The following is a 19,198-nucleotide window of genomic DNA, read 5'->3' on the forward strand; positions in this document are numbered from 1 at the left end:
TCGGCCCAACAAGTCCACACTGACCCTCCGAAGAGCAAACCAGCCAGACCCCCATTCCCCTACATTTACCCCTTCACCTAACATTATGAGCAATTTAGCATGGCCAATTCACCTACCCTGCACATTTTTGGGCTGTGGGAGGAAACCGGAGCACCCAGAGGAAACCCTCGCAGACGGGGGGGGGGGGGAGAATGTGCAAACTCCACACAGATAGTTGCCTGAGGCAGGAATTGAACCCAGGTCTCTGGCACTTTGAGACAGCAGTGCTAAGCACTGTGCCACCCATGCCTACTCCTGCGCGTATTTTCTATCTTACACACCAATAAAACTTTAACATAATCAAGCACACAGCCACATCAAATCTTGGCCACTAAGAACTGGAATTGCCCACTGTTATTGAAGATATCTCTTCCTTAAATTGAGGAGCATTTTTTACTTCAAATTAAGTCTCACTATTTGACCAGTCTACTATGCTGCCAGGAGACAAGCAGATACTGAACATTGCTACATTGTCAATGAGAAAGCGGTCCTTGCATGCCCTATGAGCATCTGCAAAGTTCTAAAATTATATCCTCAGTCTTAAATTCACCAGAAACTTGTAAAATACGCATTTAGAACCTCCTTAATAAGAACTGGTAAAGATGGCACCTCAAGCCTCCAGAGGTTCTATTTGTGACAAATGTGCATTTGATGCATCTAGGATAAATCCCAGACCACAGCTGATGCTTTATTGTGCACTCTTTTGGGGAGCCTTCACAGAATTATGCCTCCTTTGAAGAAGATATAGAATGCTATGCCTCTTCGACAACCAAGTTACTCCCAGCAACTGCTCAAAGATTGGAAATCATACATCTCAAGAAGACAACTCTGAATGCACACAAATTCAGGAATACTGAACCACAAATTCTCACTAAAGCTATATTTCAAGCAACAGCATCACCTTAGCTTTGTAAGTGAACTATAAGTAAGTTTACAATGACTACTTTGTTATTCATAGGGTCTTCAGCTTGGATGTTCTTCAACACATATACTGGGGAAACCAGAGCATTACCAAGTGTGAAGCATGGACCTGCAACTCTATTTGATATCCTGATATTTGAAAGGCCATTGAAGGCATGGCTCCAGCTGTTCAATATGAGTCTCAATAGGCAAGACCACAAGGAACTTTTCTGCCATCATCTTGCCCATGGAGTGCTTATGGATGGATCTATTCACCTTCAGGGATAAAAACTTTCTATATGTCATTGACAACTATCTCCACAGTTCTTGCTATACTTAGTGATTTTTGTCTCATTTTTGCGTCCTCGACATTGTCATTCAGGATAATGGCTCACTGTTCTTAATAAATGCTTCAAAGTATGGTTTTGTATGTTTCACCAATTTGCCTCAACACCCACACATCAGTGGAGATGCCAAACAATGTCTGTAAGGTTCACGACCCTGTTAAAGAAAAACAACAACATAGACATGATCTAATTTAAAAAGTGGTCCACACGTTTGCACAATGATCTAACTCCCTCAGAGTTCTTAATAGTTTGGATATTTTGTACTCAGCTCCTGAGTCTCCTGCATATTCTCTAATCAGTTATCACTTATTTTTCTAATCAGCCTGCTCATATTATTGTACACCTCTGGAGTGGTTGGGATCTGAGCCTAAGCTTCCTGGCTCAAGAGTTAGGACACTACTACCGCCCTAGAAGAGCCCTAGTTGTCACATAAATCGACATGGTCAGCGTCTGGCAGAGGATTACAACTATTCAATCCAGGTTATGAGCTTTAGCCAGTGCTATAAGGATTAAGAACTGCCAACATTCCACCCTTGGGCCTCTATCTGGATCTGGAATCAGAACTAACCTGGCTGAGTTCTGAGCCCTTTGATTCATCCTTGTTCTTCATTAAAATTGACCACAGCATCCTCCAATGCAACAGATTTGTATTGACGTCTAACAAAAATCAACCTTTGCAGGCCTGGATCGATGGCCCAGATCAAGAGAAGATGCCCAAACCACCTCATCAGACTATTCACAGTCTGCAGAATGCCCATGCTCCTCCTGTAAAAGAACCAAGGATATGATGTTGAAGATTAGTTAAATTAGCACACCATCCTTTCTTCTGACTCAATGGGTCAAACGTTGATTTTGTTGGGAGGTCCAGAGTGATGGTGGGAATAGGAATAAAATAAAACGTATATTATGAGTAGAATGAAAGGATTGGAGGAGGTCTAGTGTTAAAGGTTAATAATTATTGTGATAAACATTAGAGTGCAATATCAGTGATGCTAGAAACTTAGAAAGACTCTGATGAGATCTTGTAACAGTTGACCTTGTAAATAACCAATAAATGTTTATTAGTTTATAGCATGTTTTCCAGCTCTCCTCCATCAAAGATGTGCAAACTCCTGGATTAATGCAATGTCCACATCTACACCCAAGAACTTAAGTACTCTCTATTCTCTTGTTGACTTCACAAATATAATGTACAATCCAGTGCACTCTGCTCTGAATGCCCATTACTTTAGTCTCCTTATGGGCCTTTAATCCTGCAGCAACATGACTGTTCTTGCTAAGCAAGCTCTGAATCAGCAATTTCCCTGACACCTGAAAATTACTCCTAATATTTAAATTAGGTTCACCATGTAAGTTAGAATATTAACATTGAACACCAACATTCTGCTCAGGTTTTCATCCAAATTACCTGGGCAATTATGATTGTATGAACCCATTTGAGAACCCATATTATAGTTGGGTGTTTCTGAAATATTGAGATTATTGTCTTCCAATAGCTCGCGTGGTCCTGTGTGTTTGTTTTTATAAAATAATGTCTGTGGGTACTATTGTTTAAATAGTTAATGCCTGAGGAATATATGTAGTGGATGTGTACCTGCGTGATATCCAATATATATCCAGTTAATAGACCCAAAATCCTTAACCTCATATAGCCGTCCAGATAGACTGCGAGGGATTGCTGATCGCTTTCACGTGGATCCAGATGCAGTGCTGGATAATGTTCTTTATGCTCGTGCCTATACCAGTAAGGACACACTTGTACATTTGTGTAGAAATTAGAAGTGTCAGATGTTCTTGAACTTAGTAATATGGCTTAAGATACAGGAAAGCTTTCGTTTTATGTACAGACTCAGTGTCCTCTTAGCCTTCTCTACTCTAAAAAGAATAACCCCAGCTTCTTCAGTTTATCTGCATAATCCCTCATCGTTGAACACATCCTGGTAAATCTCTTCTGTATCCTCTCCAAAGTCTTCACATCCTAAAGCATTGTTCCCAGATTTGGTGATAACACTGCAGCTGAAGTCAAAGAAGTGTTTGGTATATATTTAATATAACTTCCTGGCTTCTGTCCTTTATGTCTATGTTTAAGCCCAACATCCCATTTGTTTTATTAACCTACTATGCATCTTCAAAGATTAAGGGCAACACGGTGGCTCAGTGGTTAGCACTGCTGCCTCACCCCACAGGGACCCAGGTTTGATTCAAGCTTCGGGCAATGATCTGTGTGGAGTTTGCATGTTCTCCCCGTGTCTGCGTGGGTTTCCTCTGAGTGCTCCGGTTTCCTCCCACAATCCAAATTTGTGCAGGTAGGTGAACTGGCCATGCCCATGTATTGAAAAAGATGCTCACAGCTTTTTTATTGTTGTTTAACGAATGAACTTTGTGCACATCCAACCACTTTGAGTGGGCATCCAGAACAACTAAGAACATTGTGCCCATGAAAGGGGTGCCACAGTCGAAGTGTAACCATGTCCAGGGTTTACCCAGCTATTCCAATGAATTTGGAGGATTTGTTGGCAGTAATATTTGGCCTCATTGGCACACTGGGCAGCTATGTCAGCATCCAGTCCTAGCCACCTGACATAACTTCTCACCAACATCTTCATTTTGGACACCCCTGGATGACCCTGGTGAAATTCAGCCAGTATCTGGCAGTGATATTCGCTTGTGGCAATCACTGTTGCTCCCCATAATAAAATGCTGTCCTCTATGGTGATCTGATCTTGCCGGGTCTCAAAACGTTTTAATTCTGGTTGTGATGTCCTTTTTGTTTCCCCCATCCCTACTGGCTGTTTTAGTTTTATGAGGATCAGATCTTCTAGTGTCCACAGTCTGATATTTTCAGATATATCCAGAAAGTTTAAAATCAGAACGGACAGTGGGACGGCACAGTGGCTCAGTGGTTAGCACTGCTGCCTCACAGCGCCAGGAGCCCGGGTTCAATTCCAACCTTGGGTGACTGTCTGTGTGGAGTTTGCACATTCTTCCGTGTCTGCATGGGTTTCGTCTGGGTTCTCCGGTTTCCTTCCACAATCCAAAGATGTCAGGTTAATTGGCCATGCTAAATTGTCCATAGTGTTAGGTTCATTAGTCAGGGGTAAAGGTAGGGTAGGGAGAGGAGTAGGTCTGGGTGTATTGCTCTTCAGAGGGTCAGTATGGGCTTTTTGGGCCGAATGGCCTGTTTCCATACTTAGAGAATCTGATTTTCTGAACGGACACTTTCGGTGGCAGTGCAACCAACGTGGTATCTGCCAGTTGGATGCGGCTCAAGGCATTTGCATTTGCTACTTGATCTCCTGGATGGTATTTTACCTTGTAATTGTAAGCACTTAGAATGAGGTCCCATTGCTGAATTCGACCTCAAGCTATGGGCTTGTCCTCTTTGAGTAGCCCTAGCAGGGTTTCTGATCTGTTACTGTTACAAATTTACATATTCCATAAATATTGGTGTAATTTTCTCACACCAAAGATGACTGCCAAACCTTCCTTCTCTATCTGGGCATATTTGCGCTCTGCATCAGTCAAAGTTCAGGAAGTATACGCTATTGGGTGTTCCTGTCCATTGGGCCATCTGTGAACCAATACTATCCTGATACCATACGGGGAGGCATTGCATGTCAGCACCAGATCTCGCTTGGGATCATAATGTGCTAACACCTTAGACTTGGGGTGCCTGGAACACATTTTTCCTATCTAAGGTGTATGCCCACCTTGGAGAAATGCCTAAGGACTATGTCTACGTTTTCTAAGTGCTCTTTGTTGATCTTCCCTGTTATAAACACCTCATCCAGATAACTGGTGACCTGGGGTGACCTTATAAAATGTTCTCCATTATCTGCTGAAAAATAGCACCGACTGATGATACCCCAAATGGCAGTCTCATAGATTGGTACAAACCCTTATGGGTATCAATTGTAGCATACTTCAGGAATCCTCATCTAAACACATTTGCAGGTACATATGGCTCTTGTCCAACTTCATGAAGGACAGCCCCACCACCACCTTTTCGTGTCAGTCCTCTGTACGAGAGAATGGTATTTATCCAACTGCGAAAAGCGGTTTACCGTTTGTTTCAAATCCTCACAAAGACCAGGTTCACAATTGGTATGACTGATCCCGCCCATTCCACAAACTGTACTGGTTTGATCATTCCTTCACTTTTCAGCCTCTGGATTTCTGCCTCTTTTTGCATGTGAGCCAAATGGAACAGGGCGGGCTGCAGAATCATGAAATTGCTTCCTGGTCAACATGCAATTTGACTGGACAGGGTAGGCGCAGGAAGTATATACCTGATGACTAGGGAGTCCAGAACCAGGGCTCACAGTCCAAGGGTATGAGCTAGCCTATTTGGCACTGAGATGAGGAGAAATGTCTTCATGCAGAGAGTGGTGAGCCTTTGAAGTTTTCTCCACAGAAGTAGTTGAGGCAAAAGCATTGAATACTTTTAAAAAGGAGTTACATATAGTTCTTTAAGCAAAGGGGATGAAAGGGTGTGGGATAAAGCAAGAACAGGGTACAGAATTGGATGATCTGCCATGATCAGATTGAATGACAGAGCAGGCTCAAAGGGCTGAATGGCCTGCTGCTCCTATTTTGTCAGAATGGTGGCATGAACCTATAATCAATTGTTGTAAAAATCAATCTGGTTCACTCACTTTAAACAAAAAAGAATGTCATCCTTCTGCCCAGACTTCCCAAAGGGCCCAGCATGTCACTTAAGTTACAGGGACAATTAGGAATAGGCAATAAATTCTGGTCTTGCCAATGACACCCACATCCTATAAAATAATTTAGAATTTAACTATAACCTAAAATTTAACTGTGTCCACTGCTGGCTGCCTTGCCATAGGAAGGACCTTATTAAATTGGAGAGGGTTCAGAAAACATTTACAAGGATTTTGACAGGATTGGAGAGTTTGAGTCGTAAGGAGAGGCTGGATAGTTTGGGACTTTTTTCAGTGGACCATAGGAGGTTGAGGGCTGATCTTATTGCGGTTTTGAAAATCATGAAAAGCAAATGTCTCTTCTCCAGAGTCGGTGAGTTCAGAACTAGGAGGCACATTTTTAAGGTGAGAGGAGAAAGATTTAAAAGGGATCCGAGGGGCAGTTTCATTGCCCTGTTCAAGTTTAATGTAATTAAAGGGCTAACTGTTACCAGAGATCAGCAAAGTGTGATCTCCATCAAGTTCTATGAAAGGTTTTGCTCTGTAAAGAACAAGGAACAATACAACACAGAAACAGGCCTTTCAGCCCTCCGTGCCTGCGCCGACACATATTGCCCTTTCATACTAAAACTGTCTTCACTTATAGGCTCTGTATCCCTCTATTCCCTTCCTCTTCATGTATTCATCTAGGTGTTTCTTAAATTGTGTCTGCTTCCACCACTTCCTCTGCCAATGCATTCCAGGCACTCACCACCCTTTGTGCGAAAAACTTGCCTTGCATATCTCTTTTAAATTATCCCCCCTCCATGCACCTTGAACCTGTGTTCCCTAGTAATTGACCCCTTCATCCTGGAAAAAAAAGTCTCTATCGATTCCATTCACAATCTTCGAAACTTCTATCAGATTGTCCCTCACCTCTCAACCTCCAGCATTCCGTAAAAACAAACCAAGTGTGGCCAACGGTTCTTCATAGCTAAAATCCCCATCCCAGGCAACATCCTGGTACACCTTTTCTGTATCCTCACCAAAGCATCCACATCCTTCGGGTAGTTTGATCAGAATTGTATGCAATCTCCTCCTCTAAGATCAAACTAAGCTACACACCCTTCATTTTAATATCATCCATGTACCTACCCAAGAGTCGCTTAAATGTCCTGAATGTATCTGACTCTACTACCACTGCTGGCGGTGCATTCCACACACCGACCACCCTCTGTGTAAAGAGCCAACCACTGACATCATTCCTAAAGCTTCCTCCAATCACCTTAAAGTTATACCCCTTGGAATAGCCATTTCTGCCCTGGGAAAACATCTCTGGCTATCCACTCTATCTATGCCCCTCATTATCTTATACACCTCTATCAAGTCACCTATCATCCTTCTTCACTTTAATAAGAAAAGCCCTACCTCCCTCAATCTTTCTTCAAAAGACATGCCCTACAGTCCAGACAGCATCCTGGTAAATCTCCTCTGCATCCTCTCTCAAGCTTCCACATCTTTCCCACAGTGAGGCAACCAGAACTGAACACAATATTCCAAATGTGGTCTAACCAGGGGTTTATACAGCTGCAGCATAACCTTGCGGCTCTTAAACTCAATCCCCATGCTAATGAAAGCCAACACACTATGTGCCTTCTTAACAACCCAATTAACTTGGGTGGCAACTTTGAGGGATCTATGGACATGGATCCCAAGATCCCTCTGTTCCTCTACACTGTCAAGAATCCTGTATTTAGCCCTGCAATCTGCATTCAAATTTAACTTTCCAAAATGAGTCACTTCACACTTTTCCAGGTTGAACTCCACCTGCCACTTCTTCACCCAGGTCTGCATCCTGCTCATGTCCTGTTGCAACCTACAACAGCCCTTTACACTATCCACAACTCCACTAACCTTTGTGTCATCGGCAAACTTACTAACCCACTCTTCCACTTCCTCATCCAAGTCACTTATAAAAATCAGAAAGAGCAGAGGTCCCAGAACAGATCCCTGCATAACACTACTATTCACCAAACTCCAGGCAGAATACTTTACATCTATTACCACCTTCTATCTTCTATGGGTCAACCAATTCTATATCCAGACAGTCAAATTTCCCTGTATCACATGCCTCCTTACTTTCTGAATGAACCTACCGTGGGGAACCTCATCAAATATCTTGCTAAAATCCACATACACCACATCCACTGCTCTACGTTCATCAATGTGTTTTGTCACATCCTCAAAAAATTCAATAAGGCTTGTGAGGCATGACCTGCCCCTGACAAAGCCATACTGACTATCTCTAATCAAACTATGCTTTTCCACATAATCATAAATCCTGTCTCTCAGAACCTTCTCCAATAATTTGCCTACCACCGACGTAAGACTGACTGGTCTGTAGTTCCCAGTATTATCCCTGTTCCCTTTCTTGAACAAGGAAATAACATTTGCCACTCTCCAATCATCTGGTACTACTCCAGTGGACAGTGAGGACGCAAAAAACATCACCAAAGGCGCAGTAATCTCTTCCCTCGCTTCCTGTTGAAACCATGGGTATATCCCGTCTGGCCCATGGGACTTATCTATTCTCATGTTTTTCAAGATTTCCAGCACATGCTCCTTCTTAACATTGACCTGTTCAAACATATCAACCTGTTTTACACTGTCCTCACAAATGACAAGGTCCTCTCAGTAGTGAATACTGAAGCAAAGTATTCATTAAGGAGCTCCCCTATCTCTTCCGCCTCCAGGCACAACGTCCCTTCACTGTCCTGATCAGCCCTACCGTCACTCTGACCATCTACTTGTTCCTCACATAAGTATAGAACGCCTTAGGGTTTTCCTTAATCCTACCTGCTAAAGTCCCTTATAGTTCTCCTAATTGCATTTTTCAGTTCCTTCCTGGCTACCTTGTAACCCTCTAAAGGCCTGTTTGATCCTTGACTCCTCAACCTGAAGTAAGCTTCCTTCTTCTTCTTGACTAGATGTTCCACAGCCCTTGTCATCGAAAGTTCCTTCACCCTAACATCCCTTCCTTGCCTCAGTGGGAGAAACCTGTACAGCACTCACAGCAAGTGCTCCCTAAACATAGAACGTAGAACATTGCAGCACATTACAGGCCATGCGACCCTTGATGTTGCGCCGATCTGTGAAACCAATCTGAAGCCCATCTAACCTATTCTATTTTCATCCATATGTCTATCTAATGACCATTTAAATATTCTTAAAGTTGGCTGTTGCAGGCAGGCCATTCGGCGTCCCTCCTACTCTGAGTAAAGGAACTACCTCTGACATCTGTCCAATATCTATCACCTCTCAATTTAAAGCTATGTCTCCTCCACACTTCTGTCATGCATTTCCTTGAGAATATCTGTTCCCAATTTATACTCCACAGTGCCTGCCTAATAGCATTGTAATTCCCCCTCCCCCAATTAAATACTTTCCCGTACCGTCTGTTGCTGTTCCTCTCCATGACTACAGTATGGGAGTTGTGATCACTATCACTGAAATGCTGTCCCACTGAGCAATCTGACATCTGATCTAGTTCATAGCCAAGCATAAAATCTTATCTGGCCTTCCTTCTCGTCAGCCTATCTACATATTGAGTCTGGAATCCTTCCTGGACACACCTGACAAAATCTGCTCCATCCAAACTATTTGCATTAAGGAGGTTCCAATCAATATTTGGGAAGTTGAATTCACCTATAACAACAACCCTGTTACTTCTGCACCTTTCCAAAACCCGCCTCCTAATCTGCTTTGTGTCTCTGTTGCTATAGGGGTGGGGTGGGGTGGGTCCATAGAAAACTCTCAGTAAAGTGACTGCTCCTTTTCTGTTTCTGACTTCCACCCATACTGACTCAGTAGACAAACCTTCCTCGATGACATCCCTTTCTTCAGCTGTGATACTATCCCTGATTAGAAATGCCACTCGCCCACCTCTTTTACCTCCCTCACCCATTCCTTTTGAAACATCTAAACCCCAGAACATCCAATAATTATTCCTGCCCCAGTGATATCCAAGTCTCTGTAATGGCCACAACATCGTAGCTCCAAGTACTGATCTATGTTCTAAGTTCATCACCCTTATTCCTGACACTACCTGCGTTAAAATGGACACTCTTCAAGACATCACTCTGACTGCAACTTTGCCCTATCAATAGCTCCGGTTCCCACCCCCCTGCTAAACTAGTTTAAACCCTCTTGAAGAGCTCTAGCAAACCTCCTGCCCAGGATATTAGTACCCCTCCAATTCTCCTTAACCTTTTTTGCTAACAGCGTTTCCCTGTTTAAGTCCTCCTCCTTTTCTTATATACTTAAAGAGCATCGTCAGTTCCCATCCCTCTTGACCTTACGTATGCTTCCTTTTTCTTTTTGACCAACCTGGTCATCCAAGATTCACGTAACTTGCCACACCTATCCTTTATTCTTACAGGAACGTGCTGCTCCTGAACTTTTACAGCTGCCATTTGAAATACTCCCACATGTCCCCTCATCATAGCCCAATTCTTCCACGTACCATAAGGAATAAATTGGGATCTCTGATACCTGACTGAACCAAGTCAAGGGTTTGCAGTGCAGTGTTGCCCTTAACATCTTACATCCTCTCTCGCCCACTGTAGGCTGTACCTTATCATAGTGCAATGTGGGCTAGTACAAACAGAAAAGCCTTCAAATGCTTTCGACTAATCACTTGTAATCAAAAGCAGCAAAAGCTAACAAATGAAACAGAAACTGCTTTTGCTTTTCAGAGCAGAAACAGATTGTCATTCAAGCAGCAACAATTTAGCAGTCAGTGAATGACCACTGCACCTATCATCTAATCTACTGAAATAGGGTGTATTTTGAATGAAATGTCAGCCATACTACCAACATGCCCTTGCTCTCCTACTTGTACATGTAATGTGAAGGGCAACAGCTGCTTTGCAGCCCTGGATCAAGTACATGGCTGGTTTTGAAAATGAAGCCAGCCCCAAGAATCTTGGGCGCTTTGGCAGTGGTTAGTACTTCTGCCTCTGGTGAGAGAGAAGATAGAACAAATGGGGCACCATAGAGGTGTAGTGCTTAGTGAATGAAGTGAATTTTAATGAATAGTCTGAGAAATTCCACAAGGGTTTATAGAGAAAAGCCTCCAAGCGACTCACCAAACTTGACACTGACAATTTCTGGCAAATGTCGACCTATCTCGCTCAAATATTTACTTAAATGCTCATTCAGATCAGAGTTCATCAGGTGCATTTTCCATGTCTTCATATAACTGATGTACGGAGCAGGAACAAAGCTGTTAGCAATTCAGCACACTTTGCAGCAGGACTGTTTGGATCCAAAGCTTTCTTCCCATTGATTTTTTTTTTCATCTTTTTATTTACATCAGCTGAAAACATAGAATAATTAATGGTGTTTGAACAATATTTAAAAGTAATCCTTTAACTGTTTAGGATTCAGCTGCGGATGTAGTAATTATAAAGAAAATAAGAAACAGGTTCAGGAGTAAACAAATCAGACCTTCAAACTTCTCCTGCTATATTACATCTGCTCTGCCCAAATCTCAACTCCTCTTTCATGCCATCACCTCATGGCCCTCAACTTCTTGATATTTCAAAAATGTAATTACCTCTTCTTTAAATACTTTCGTGATCAAGCCTCCACAACTCTGCAGGATTGACAAATCCCAAACATTCAATACTTTGGGAGAATAAATTCCTGCACATGGAATTTATTGCCTTTATCGCAAGAAGATTTGAGTACAAGAGTAGTGAACAAAAAGTTGTCATAAGTTAAGAGCACATGACATTCGAGGTAGTGTATTGGCATGGATAGAGAATCAGTTAATGGTCAGGAAACAGCTAGTGGGGTCAGGGGTTCTTTTTCAGGTTGGCAACCTGTAACCAGTTGGGTTCTGTGTTGGACTGCAACTGTTTATGTATTGACTTGAAGGAAAGATGCAAATGTACTGTATTCAAACTTACAGATGACATAAATAGGTGGGAAGGCAGCTTGCAAGAGACACACAGCTAGTTTACAGGGAACTATTGATGAGTTAGATAAGTTAGTAAAAAGTTGGCAAATTGAGTATAATGTGGAAAAATGTGATGTTGGTCATCTTGAAAGGTAGAACAAAAGAACAGAATATCATTTAAGTTAAAAACAAACTGCAGAAAGCTGTAACACAAAGGAACTTGGGGTTACTTGTGCACAAAACATAGAAAGCTAGTATACATGTGCAGCAGGAAAGTTAATGAAATGTTGGCCCTTAATTCAAGGGATGTGGAATATAAACGAATATAAGACTTACTGCAACTGGACAGGTGCTGGTGAGACCACATCTAGTGTACAGTAAGCAGCTTTGGTTTCCTTATTTGAGGAAAAATGTTATTTTATTGGAAGCAGTTCAGAGAAGGTCAGTCGGATCATCCCCATTATGGAGGGATTGTCTTATGAGCAAAGGCCAAACAGGTTAGGACTCTCTGTACTCATTAGAGTAGAAGAATAAGAGGTGATCTCATTGAAACACACAGGGATTCTTGAGGAATTTGACAGGGTAAATGCTGAAAGGATGTTTTGCCTTATGGAAGAGTCTAGGACCAGAGAGCATAGTCTCAGAGTAAATGAATATCAATTTAAAATTGAAAAAAGGTTAAATTTCTTCCCTCAGAGTGTTGTGAGTCTTTGGAACTCCTTGCCACCGAGAATTGTGGAGGCAGCGATCTGAGTAAATCTAAGACTGAGATAGATTCATGATCAATAGGGAAAAATCAATGGTTATGGGAAAGGATGGGAAAGCAGATGTGAGGAATGTTGGATCAACTTTTGATCTTATTGAGTGGCAAGTTTGATGAGCAGAACAGCCTACTCCTACTCCTGTTTCTTATTGCCTAAGTCTCAATGTGTCTTGCCTATAGAATCTTGGTTAAACCTCATCTGGAGTACTGGCTGTAGTTTAGAAAAGATATTAATGCTACAGAGGAAATGCAATGGAAGTTCACCAGATTTGTTACTGGGATAGCAGTATCTTCCTGTAAAGAAAGATTGGGCAAACTGGGCCTGTATTCTCTAGAGTTTCAAACTTAACCTCCGTGAAACTTACAAAATATGAAAAAGGGTACATGTGCTAGATATAGATAGGATGATCCCTGACTGGGTAGTCCACAACCAGAAGGCACAGTTTAAAAATAAGCATGATGCTACCTCGGTCTAAGATGAAAAGTTTTGTTTTACTCAGAGGGTTGTCATCCTTTGGAATTCTCTATCATAGACATCTGCAGAAGCTCAGCCTTTGTATGTGTTTAAGGTAGAGATTGATAGATTTCTAATTATCAGTGGTGTACAAGGTTATGGAATGGAATGGATAAAAAGTATTGAATTATTCTATCCACCATGAATGTATTGAATGGCAGGACATGGTCTACAGTCTGAATAGCCTACTCCTGACCTCATATTTTACTATATTAAACTCAATCTGCTCATTCTTTACCCACTTACTCAGCCTATCTATATCCCCTTGTAGGTTTCTTTTTTCCTTCACATCATTAATGTGGATAGCAAATAATTCAAGCTGTAGGACTGATCTTTGTGACATACTATAAGCTATAATAGAATCATATAGAAGTTGACCTGCAGTCAGTTGAGTGTGTACCACCAAATCAATATTTACACTCATCTCACCTTGAATGTTATGATACTTGCAGTAATTTTGAAAGGTTGTGAGGTTACTTGCCTCAACTGCCATCACAGGTAGTGCATTCCACACCGCCATCACCCTCTGGGTGAAAACATTTTTTCTCAACGCCCCTCTAAACCCCGTGCCTTTCATCTTAAAAGTTTGCCTCCTTTTAATTAACTAAGGAGAACATTTGCTTTCTGTCCACTCTGTCATGCCCCTCATAACCTTATAAACCACTATTACATCCCCTCTCAGCCTTCCTTGCTCCAAAGAAAGCAACACAAACTTATTTGGTCTCTCTTCATAACCAAAGCACTCGATGCCAGGCAACATCCTGGTGAATCTCCTCTGCACCCCCTCCAGTGCAATCTATTCCTTCTTATAGTGCATTAACCAGAACTCCACAAAGTATCCAGCTGTAGCCTTGCCAATTTCTTGTACAGTTCCAACATAACCTTCCTGTTCTTGTAATTGTGCCTCATCTTGTGTCCCGTAGACCTTCTTAATTACTCTATTAACATGCCATACCACCTTCAGGGATTTGTGGGCAAACATCCAAAGATCCCTTTATTCTTCTGAGCTTACTTGTATCTACCATTCATTGACTTCTCCTTTATCTTGTTATCAAAATGCATTATGTCACACATATGGATGGCATAATGGCTCAGTGGTTAGCACTGCTCCCTCACAGGGACCCGGGTTCGATTCCAGCCTCAGGTGACTGTCTATGTGGAGTTTGTACATTCTCCCCGTGTCTGCAAGAGTTTCCTCCGGGTGCTCCGGTTTCCTCCCACATTCCAAAGATGTGCAGGTCAGGTGAATTGGCCATGCTAAATTGCCCATAGTGTTAGATGCATTAGTCAGGGGTACATATAGGGTAGGAGAATGGGCCTGAGTGGATTACTCTTTGGAGGGTTGGTGTGGACTTGTTGGGCCGAAGGGCCTGTTTCCATACTGTAGGGAATCTAACCATATCATAGTTAAATTCTATTTGCCACTGAACTGCCAATCTGACCGATCCGTTTGTATTGTCCTGTCACTTAAGGCTTCTATCACTTTCAATCACCTGGCCAATATTCCTGTCACGTGTAAACGTATTCATCGTTTCTCCCCACCCCTCTGCCCACTGCCCAGCATTCTCATCTACATAGTTTATATATTCACAGTCAGTAGGGATCCAGCACGGATCTCTGTGGTACACCACAAGGTATCGGAGACCAGTCACACAAACAGCCTTCTACTACTATCCTCTGTCTCCTACTACTAAGCCTGAAATCACTAAACGTTTGCTCTTAAGACTTACCCTCCATGCTAGGAGAAAATGAGGATTGCAGATGCTGGAGATCAGAGTCGAGAGTGTAGTGCTAGAAAAGCACAGCAGGTCAGGCAGCATGCGAGGAGCAGGAGAATCGACATTTTGAGCATAAGCCCTTATGCTGGAAACGTCGATTTTCCTGCTCCTTGGATGCTGCCTGACCTGCTGTGCTTTTCAAGCACTTTCCCTCCATACCAGGCAACATCCTAGTAAATCTCCTCTGAACCCTTTCCAAAGTTTCCAAATCCTTCCTATAATGCGGTGACCAGAACTGCACGCAATACTCCAAGTGCAGCCGCACCAGAGTTTTGTACAGCTGCAGCATGACCTCATGGATCTGAAACCCGATCCCTCTACCAATAAAAGCTAACACACCGTATACCTTCTTAACAGCCCTATCAACCTGGATCACAACTTTGAGGGATCCTGCTAGTCTCTCTCCCTTTTGAGAATATTCTGCACTCTCTCCAAGATATCCTTGATCCTGGCACCAGAGAGTCAACACACCATTCTGATTTCTCATTGTCGGCTGCAGAAACATCTGTCTCTGCCCCAACTAGAGAACTCCCTATCACAATCGATCGCTTGGAACCTGATATACTCCTTGTTACAATGGAGCCAGTCTCAGTACCAGAAACTTGGCTGTTCACGCTACATTCCCTTAAGAATCCATCACCCCTACTTCTTCCAAAACATCTTATTTGTTTAAGATGGGGATAGCTACAGGAGACTCCTGCGCTACCTGCCTCCCTCTCCTACCTTTTCTGGAGGTAACCCAACTGACTGTATGTATTTTCCTAAATTTTAGCACCCATTAGGCAACACCACCTTAAGAACACATCCTCTTTGCTGCAGAGAACAGTATCTATTCCCCAAGTTATGCCATCCACTAATACTACTACATATCACTTTTCTACACCCACTTGAATAGCATTCTATACTATGTGTGTTTTGGTCAGTTCGCTTGTCTTCCCAGCTGTCTGTGACCTCACACACACTGGGAGCAAGAACCTTGTCCTATTGGATGAGGGCATCAACTGAGGCTTTTCCCAAGGTAAATTTTAGGCAATATTTGTCTCAGTCACCGTCACAATCTCCTGTCCCTAACCAAGGATCAAAAATATAATGAAATTGAAAGGATGTAACTCCCTCCTGAAACACAATGTCTAGATAACGCTGCCCCTTCTTGATGTGTCTGCGGTTTAGACACCAGTTCATCAAGTCTGAGCCCAGCTTCCTTGAGCAGCCAGCACTTCCTGGAGATGTGGTTATCTTGGATCAAATCAGCTCTCAATTGCAACACATTACCTGCCCAGCAACATCTATTCTATTTAATAAATTCACTTGGATATTACATATTTTAAAAGTGAATTTCCCAATGTAATGATGAACTGTAATACCGTCTGCTGATTTAAACTACTTGGCCAATCAAAACAGACATGGATGTAATACTCACCAATCACTTATCATCATGTCACCAGTCAAAAGAGACACGGACAATATATCCACCAGTAATACTTTGGTTCTGATGGTTTGAAGGATTTGGCTTTGATGTTCTGCTACCATTGTCCTTCTAACACAGGTCCCCTCCCCCAGTCTGCTTCACAGTGAATGTTAACGTGCTGCATGTTCCTCCCAGACTACATCAGTCACTAAGACCTTTGGCATACCTGTCCCAGCTTCTCTGGTCATTCCACAAAACCACCTCGTTTGCCATGTAGTAACATTCTAGATATCTTCTGCATGTTCCCAAGACCATGGCAATCTTCCTAGGGTGCAATGCACAAAATCAGATCAGAGTGATTAGACATGATTTGGAGATGCCGGTGTTGGACTGGGGTGTACAAAGTTAAAAATCACACAACACCAGATTATAGTCCAACAGCTTTAATTGGAAGCACACTAGCTTTCGGAGCACCGATTCTTCATCAGGTGATTGTGGAGGACACAATTGTAAGGCACAGAATTTATAGCAAAAATTTACATTGTGATGTAACTGAAATTATACATTGAAAAATACCTTGATTGTCTGTTGAGTCTTTCATCTGTTTGAACACCATGATAGTTTCACTTCTTTCATGTGTAAATCACAAAACCTTTTTAGAAAAGTTGCATTCTCAGGTTAGCTGTAACAATTGACGTTAGCTTGACAATATGTTGAAGGTGTTAGCCCCTTGTGTTCTCTGTCTATGCCATGATGTTTAGATTGATTCTAATCTACATCAGTCACTAAGACCTTTGGCATACCTGTCCCAGCTTCTCTGGTCATTCTCTGGGCGGCACGGTGGCACAGTGGTTAGCACTGCTGCCTCACAGCGCCAGAGACCCGGGTTCAATTCTTGCCTCAGGTGACTCTCTGTGTGGAGTTTGCACATTCTCCCCGTGTCTGCGTGGGTTTCTGCCCACAATCCAAAAATGTGCAGGTTAGGTGAATTGGCCATGGTAAATTGCCCATACTTTTGGTGAAAGGGTAAATGTGGGGGAATAGGTCTGGGTGGATTGCGCCTCGGCGGGTCGGTATGGACTTGTTGGGCCGAAGGGCCTGTTTCCACACTGTAATCTAATCTAATCTAAAAAGTGAGATAACAGAGTTTTACATGAATTTATGAAGTTTTTGAGCAAAGTACAATGTAATTTTGCAAGTACAAATTCACCCCACAAAATATATGTGTGCATGTGGGTCTTTGTGTCTGTCTGTGTCTGTCTGTCTGGTTGGGGATTGAGTGTGAGAGAGAGTGTATATATGTGTGTGTAGTGAGTGTAGAGTGGTCTAAGTCTCTGAGAGGATGCCTGTGTGACAACGGATGAATGGGCACTGCCAACCATCAACAGACAGGAGTGTTAACTCCCAGTTGGGGAACACTTCAGTGGTCAAAAACATTCGACCTCGGACCTTCGGGTGGCCATCCTTCAAGGCAGACTTCGGGACAGGCAGCAGCGAAAAGTGGCCGAGCAGAGGCTGATAGCTAAGTTCGATACCCATAGGGAGGGCCTCAACCAGGACCTTCGGTTCATGTCACACTACAGGTGACCACTATTGCACTATACACACACATAGACACTCCTACACACACACACACGCACAGACATATACACACGGACACACATATACACGGACCCAGACTCCCTCACACACACCCTTACAGACACACACTCTCCCACATGCACCCCCTCACAGACTTAAGACACTCTACACTCACTACACACACATATACACTCTCTCTCACACTCACAACCCCCAACCCAGACAGACAGACACAAAGACTCACGTGCACACATATATTTTGTGGGGTGAATTTGTACTTGCAAACACTGTACTTTGTTCAAAAACTGCATAAATTCATGTAAAACTCTGTTATCTGACTTTTTAGATTAGAATCAATCTAAACATCATGGCATAGACAGAGAACACAAGGGGCTAACACCTTCAACATATCGTCAAGCTAACGTCAATTGTTACAGCTAACCTGAGAATGCAACTTTTATAAAAAGGTGTTGTGATTTACACATGAAAGAAGTGAAACTATCATGGTGTTCAAACAGATGAAAGACTCAACAGACAATCAAGGTATTTTTCAATGTATAATTTCAGTTACATCACACTGTAAATTTTTGCTATAAATTCTGTGCCTTACAATTGTGTCCTCCACAATCACCTGATGAAGGAGCAGCGCTCCGAAAGTTAGTGTGCTTCCAATTAAAGCTGTTGGACTATAATCTGGTGTTGTGTGATTTTTAACTTAAGTGTGAATAGAATTAGTTAGGGCTGATCGGGGTTAAAGGATATTTTCCTTGCATTTAAACTGTATCATTCTCTTTAAAAATTCCAGGATCCTTAATGTTTTATAACAATATTAACATGGTCTGCCACCACCAAGCATTTGTATATGTAAGTTATTAATATTTTCAGAAAGAGCAGCCATACTCATACTGAATCCAGAACATACTTCTGTGTACTTACACATTTTAAAAAGCAACCTTTCACTACTCCATGTTACTATCCTTAGGTTGTTTTATATCCATATTGTCACCCATTTTTTAATTTCTTGGGTTACAATTTTGCCTGCAAAAAAACTCTCTAATATTTCCATGAAAAACTCAATGAACTTTATCAAGCATATTTTCTCTTTAAGAGTCGAAACATGTGGTGCTGGAAATGCAGAGCAGATCAAGTAGCATCCGAGGAGCAGAGAATTGACGTTTTGGGCATAAGCCCTTCATCAGGAATGCTGAGCTTTTCCAGCGTCACACTTTTCAACTCTGGTCTCCTGCATCTGCAGTCCTCACT

At 42.3% G+C, this 19,198-nt stretch overlaps 1 protein-coding gene across 1 annotated transcript in view; it reads left to right on the forward strand.

Annotated features, from left to right (window-relative positions):
* dmc1 (DNA meiotic recombinase 1) overlaps window positions 1-19,198 on the forward strand; it is a 179,127-nt gene that overhangs the window by 103,498 nt on the left and 56,431 nt on the right. The window contains exon 10 of the mRNA XM_043679281.1: window positions 2,939-3,030. Within this exon, the coding sequence (XP_043535216.1) occupies window positions 2,939-3,030 (92 nt within the window). The remainder of the gene's footprint in view (window positions 1-2,938; window positions 3,031-19,198) is intronic.

The sequence above is a fragment of the Chiloscyllium plagiosum genome, chromosome 39 (genome assembly GCF_004010195.1).
Source record: "Chiloscyllium plagiosum isolate BGI_BamShark_2017 chromosome 39, ASM401019v2, whole genome shotgun sequence".
Taxonomy (NCBI): domain Eukaryota; kingdom Metazoa; phylum Chordata; class Chondrichthyes; order Orectolobiformes; family Hemiscylliidae; genus Chiloscyllium; species Chiloscyllium plagiosum.